The sequence below is a fragment of the Terrapene carolina genome, unplaced genomic scaffold, assembly GCF_002925995.2.
Source record: "Terrapene carolina triunguis isolate 2854851 unplaced genomic scaffold, T_m_triunguis-2.0 Scaffold624, whole genome shotgun sequence".
Classification (NCBI taxonomy): Eukaryota; Metazoa; Chordata; order Testudines; family Emydidae; genus Terrapene; species Terrapene triunguis.
The window spans coordinates 31,586-37,346 of record NW_020664975.1 but is presented as its reverse complement, the minus strand read 5'-3'; the positions used below and the strand labels follow the sequence as shown (position 1 = coordinate 37,346).

General features: G+C 56.4%; 1 protein-coding gene across 1 annotated transcript in view; it reads right to left on the bottom strand.

The window, feature by feature from the left end:
• LOC112113118 (zinc finger protein 501-like) overlaps positions 1 to 3,319 on the bottom strand; it is a gene marked incomplete at its 3' end in the record, with an annotated part of 3,606 nt that extends 287 nt beyond the window's left edge. The window contains exons 1-5 of the mRNA XM_029913381.1: positions 3,294 to 3,319; positions 2,571 to 2,658; positions 1,953 to 2,079; positions 1,126 to 1,239; positions 1 to 789 (exon numbers count right to left, since the gene is read on the bottom strand). The exon at positions 1 to 789 is cut by the window's left edge and continues 287 nt beyond it. Of these exons, the coding sequence (XP_029769241.1) occupies positions 1 to 789; positions 1,126 to 1,239; positions 1,953 to 2,079; positions 2,571 to 2,658; positions 3,294 to 3,319 (1,144 nt within the window). The remainder of the gene's footprint in view (positions 790 to 1,125; positions 1,240 to 1,952; positions 2,080 to 2,570; positions 2,659 to 3,293) is intronic.
• Between the last annotated feature and the right edge of the window lie 2,442 nt (positions 3,320 to 5,761).

Here is a 5,761-nt window from a genome sequence, read left to right as displayed (position 1 = left end):
TTCCACAGTCTAAACACTTATGGGGTCTGTCTCCAGTATGTATTTTCCGGTGTGCCATAAGATTTGATCTTTGTGTGAAACTTTTTCCACAGTCTAAGCACTTATGGGATTTCTCTCCTGTGTGGATTATCTGATGTTTAGCAAGGCCTGAACTCTCTATGAAACTTTTTCCACAGTCTAAGCACTTATGAGGTCTCTCTCCTGTGTGCTTTCTCTGATGAAAAACAAGGCCTGATCTCCATATGAAACATTTCCCACAGATTAAGCACTTATGGGATCTCTCTCCAGTGTGGATTGCCTGATGATTAAGTAGGGTTGATCTCCGTATGAAACATTTCCCACAGTCTAAGCACTTGTGGGGTTTCTCTCCAGTGTGGATTGCCTGATGTTGGACAAGGGCTGACCTCTGTATGAAACTTTTTCCACAGTCTAAGCACTTATGGGGTCTCTCTCTAGTGTGGATTGCCTGAAGCGTAACACGCTCCGGTCTCAGAACAATTCCTTTCCCATAACCGAGGCATTCATAACGTTTGTCTTCCTTGAGGGTTGTCTGCTGGGCTGTGCGATCCCTGTGTCCTTCCCCACATATAATAGATTCATCCATCTGCTCCCTTGAGTGGTTTCCCAGCAGCCTCTCTGACCTCTGCCAATTTCCCCAGGCATCTCCCTGTTCCAAGAACTGGTAAAAATTCCCTTCAGTACTTCCAACAAAGGTCCCCTGTGATTCCCCATGCCCAGGAACTTCCTTTTGTTGATTACCCTCCTTCTTCTCACTCACGCTCTCATCACCTGCTGGGAGAGAGAGACAATCCAGAGAGGAGTCATTGTGCTGGGGAGAAATTAAGAAGAATAGATCCGAGGGAAAACCAACATACTAAAGCTGCACAGACGGAGCAATTGGATTCTGCCTCCACTTCCCAACCAAACTTTCATAGAGAAGGAACATTGGGAAGGAAACTCCTGCAGGTAACAGTATACGTGGGAAGCAATGTCAGTGGTATCTGCTGACTGCAGCCCTGCCCTGGGTGAGATAAGGAAGGAACTGAGGGCACTTACTGATACCTCATTTTTGGGATTCTCAATATTTTCCTTCATTCCCCAGATGGTTTGTGTGTCACTCCTCACCTGTGTGGTAGCCTCTTGGGATCTCTCTTTCTTCACAGGCCTGGAGATCGGGCACCCACGGCTCTTCCCCTCGTTCCAGCCGGCTGATCAGGTCAGGTTTGGGAAGGGGAAATCCTGTGCAGGGAGTGAAATCAGACCAGATCAGGATGTGCGGAGGACTGAGAGAGCATTTGTCAGAAAGAACATTCCGTGAGCAGAACCTGTCCCTGTGCTGTGCTGGGGAATGTGGAATCCAAGAGGACGGGAACATGGTCACTGAGACCCCTCGGGGGATGGAGATGTCTAGGGAGGCAAGGGGAATTGTGATGCACACGCAGCTCTAGTGTTAAACCCCTGCCTATTTCTAAACCTGCGGAGCCCAGAGCCCTCCACATTGCTTGAGCTATTCCCAAGGAGGAGGGAGAAGAGGAATTATGTGTGCGACCGAGAAACAACACAGACAGGACAATACATGGCTTCTCCACCTTTCAAGCTACCGAGGATCCAATGGGAATGATTTAGTATATGCCTTAGCAGGGGAGGGATAGCTCAGTGGTTTGAGCATTGGCCTGCTAAATCCAGGGTTGTGAGTTCAATCCTTGAGGGGGCCATTTAGGGATATGGTGCAAAAATCTGTTGGATGATTTAGTTGGGGATTGGTCTTCCTTTGAGCAGGGGGTTGGACTTGATGATCTCCTGAGGTCTCTTCCAACCCTGAAATTCTATGATTAGGTTTTGACACCCTGGTCTCATTGGGGAGTAATGAGGGAAGAACGTGGCTGGTGTCAGACATGCAAACGACTCCCACCCCCCAGCGTCCAATAACCAAGGGGCCAGGAATCCCTTACCTAGCGAGGTCACCGTCTCATAATTCTCCTGCATGACGTCCCTGTAGAGGGCTCTCTGAGCGGGGTCCAGCAGAGCCCCCTGCCTCTCGGTGAAATACACAGCCACCTCCTCGAAGGTCACCGGCACCTGAGACAACAAGAGTCCCCCACTCAGCACCTGCTGCCCCAGCCCCAATCCTGCTAGTTAAGGGGGAGGGCAGAATAGCCACCCCCACTCTGCTCAGAGCAGTCAGGAGAAGGTGAGAGCTCCTTGTCCCCCCAGCACACGGAGGTGGTCAGGGTCTTCTCATTTCCCACATGGCTGCCAGCCACAGGCTGATACGAGAAGCAGAGCTCTGCGCCAGGGACAGGAATCCCAACTGCTTCCCTTTGTATTTCACAGCAGCCTATGGCCAGTGGGTCAGGCTACAGCACTGGGAGTCTGGTCAGTTTTCCCAGCCCTGCCCAGGGGGGTGTTTCCTGGTTCAGAAAATGGGGGAATGTTTCCCCACCACCAATGGGCCTGTTCAGAAAATCAGGCCCAGGTTGATCACGTTCCAGCAGGTTTATTGCATCCCATCCCACCCTGGGTGTTTAACCCCTCTACAATACCCCTCCCCCACCACCAAAAGCTCCTACCTGAGCTGGCTCCATCACAGTCATTTTCCTTCCCTGTCTCCTGGAAGAAGGGCCCATCTGGAACGAAATGTGGACACGATTACTCAGCCTGTCAGAGGAGCAGGGAGATTGGTCAGTTTTCATAAGGGGCTGGAGTCCATGTCACTCCCCAATTCCCCCCAGGCTCTCTCCCTGCAGACAGATGCTATGATTCTATGACTCTGCCATGCTGGGAAGAAACCCAGTTAGTTCATTATCACCCCGGCCAGCCCCCCCCCCCCACTAGAACAAATCCCACCAAGTCCCTTCTAAACCTCCCCAGAACAGCATCTCTGAGCCAAACACTGGAAAAAGAGCAGAATCAAAGGAGTCACTTTAGGGCACTGCCCCACATAGGGTGACCAGACAGCAAGTATGAAAAATCGGGACGGGGACTGGGGGGTAATAGGAGCCTATATAAGAAAAAGACCCAAAAATCGGGACATCTGGTCACCCTAGCCCCACAGTGTACTGTAACCCCCTCTAGCTCTCCCCCGTCTCCCTCAGTCGTGCGGTGCTCAGCAGAGTGAGCAACTGGCTTTTCCTCTCCCGCTCCTCCCTTGTTCCCAGGAGAGCTGACTGCCCCGTGGGGGGGTGCAGGGAATGGATCTGCACAGGGCTGGGAGCTGGGAACCTCCCTCCCCACTTCTTGTTCCTGCTGCCCTTCAAGTCTCTCCGCTCTCCCTTTTCATCTTCTTCCCTCGCCTTGGGAGAACGGGCGACTGCCCCATTGTCGTGGGCCTTTGCTCTCATCAGGCAGCTCAGTCACTGACACTGGTAACGGGGGTTCAACCCGGCTGTGTCACTGAGGGCAGCAGCTCTGGGACTCACAGACTAAGGGAGCCTCGCCCCTTGTAGGCCAAACTCACCAGCTAGTCTCTGAAAGAGTTCCCTGCCCTTTCCCCAGGTCTCTCCATCACCTGGAGGCTCAGGCTCAGGGGCTGGTATGGTCAGAGGGGTTCCAGCCACTGAAGAAAGTGCCCCTGGGCTGGTCTCAGAAGAGTGTGATGAAGCAGGAATTTTCTTAATATTTTCTCTGAATACTATGTGTGTGTCTCAGTTTCCCCATGTGTTACTCAAGTATTGAACTGGTGGGATACAGATGTGTGATCACTGCAGAGACCTCTAGAGGGCAGGTGTGACTGCAGAGTGGCTGCCTGGGCATAGAGGAGGGGTGGGCAAACTGCGGCCCGTGGGCTCGTCCTGTCCCACTCCTGAGCTCACAGCGGAGGCTTCCCCGGCCCCTCCCCGACTTTCCCTCTGCAGCCATGCCAACACACACGGGCAGTGCTCTGGGGGGCAGGGCTGCACGGCAGTGAGTCTTGCTCCGGTCACTGCTCTGAGCAGTGTAGTAAGGGGGCAGGGGCCAGAGCCAGGGGGTTGGGTAAGGGACAGGGAGTCCCAGGGAGCAGTCAGGGGACAGGAATCTAGGGGTGGTTGGATGGGGTGGAGGTTCTGGGGTGGTGATCAGGGGATGGGGAATGGGAGGGGGGTTGATGGGGCATGGGAATCCCCAGGTTCTGTCAGGGAGCGGGGGTGTGGATAGGGGTCAGGGCAGTCAGGGGACAGGGAGCAGGGTGGGTTGGATAGGAGTTGGGGGGTCTCTGGAGGGGGTGGTAAGAAGACAATGAGTGGGGGGGTTGGACGGGTCAGGGATTCTGAGGGGGGCAGTCAGGGGGCAGGAAGTGGGAAGGGGTCAGATAGGTGGCAGGGCCAGGCTGTTTGGGGAGGCACAGTTTTCCCTACCCGGCCCTCCATACAATTTTGATCCCCGATGTGGCCCTCAGGCCAAAAAGTTTGCCCACCCCTGGCATAGAGAATGGTCAAAATTCTGTATCCTGACAAGTGATGGCCAGAGCCGGTCCTCTGCAAGGAGCCAGCTGAAGGTGTGGGAGAACAAAGAGAGGGGGGGAGACCTGTTTTCCTGGGAAGGAGAGAAAGCACGGAGGAGGGGCAGCTGGGCGTCATTGGGGATGGGGGGCCGGAAGCGGGTCAGTCTCCTGGTTTGGGACTCAGCGGGGAGAGTCCAGGACTCGGGACTCTGGATTCCCCCCTCCCACCCCCATGGACTTTGCTGAATGCTCCTGATTTCTGTGCTAACAAGCTCTGTTCTATGCTGTGTTCCCAGTGACCAATAAACCTTCTGTTTTCCAAGCTGGCTGAGAGTCACAGCTGACTGCGGAGGTGGGGTGCACGGCCCCTGTGAGGAGCATCTCAGGCTTCTCCTTAGGCTGCCCCCGGGGTTCAGACTGGGGCCGTGTGCCCTCCCTGGGCCCTGGGGCCGAGGAGGCTAGGGCCACACTCTCAGTGGATGGGGGGATATTAGGGGTGCTCAGGGGCTGGAACTTGTCTCCCCCAGTGCTAGATTCACCCCCCCACCGGCTGTACCCCATTCTTATCCCTGGCTCCTCATCCCAGGCAGGGGGGCTAAATCAATCTGTACAGTGGGGGGCACTGAGAGCTATTGAACCAAACTGTAAACCCTGGATAGGATGGAAACCCCTTCAAGGCATGATTGTGCCCCTGGGACCCGCTCCTTCCCCAGCCCCCATCTGGGGACCCGCACCCTGCATTCAGTTTGGCCCCTGCCCACCTTCTGCCCCTCTCAGATCTCCCTGAGCTTCAACCTCCGTCTGCACGAGCACGGGCAGGGAAACAAAGCACCAGATGGGGGGAGGGGGATGGGTGGTAACGTGATCCTGCCCCCGCCCCGCACACACCGGGAGCTGGCGGCAGCTTTCCCGGGCCCAGGGCGGGAATCGCAGCCAGCTCCGCTGGGAGCAGCCTGGGGCCAAACCTCCCCCTGCAGCCCGGGGGTGCGGGGGGGGCGGGTCTCTCTTACCTTCCCTCCGAGCGGGGCCCCCTGCGGCAGGGGCCGGGCCGGGAAGGGGCCTGGCCAGGCTGGGGGCTCTGCCCTGGGAGAGGCTCCTGGGGAGCAGCGGGAAGGGCCCTGCTGGAGATTCCCCTCTCCCGGCTGCAGCCAGGGCTCCGGGCTCCCAGCACCAGCCGCCGGGACTCGGGGATCTCGCTGGGAGCCAGAGTCACCGCAGCGGCTGCGAGTCACTTCCTGCTGCTGGGACTGACCCCAGCGACCGCTCCCCCCAGAGCCGCCTCCCAGCGGCTCCTGGGTCCTAGTGATCAACCCATCGCGCTGCAGCATCTCTGTGTCTGGC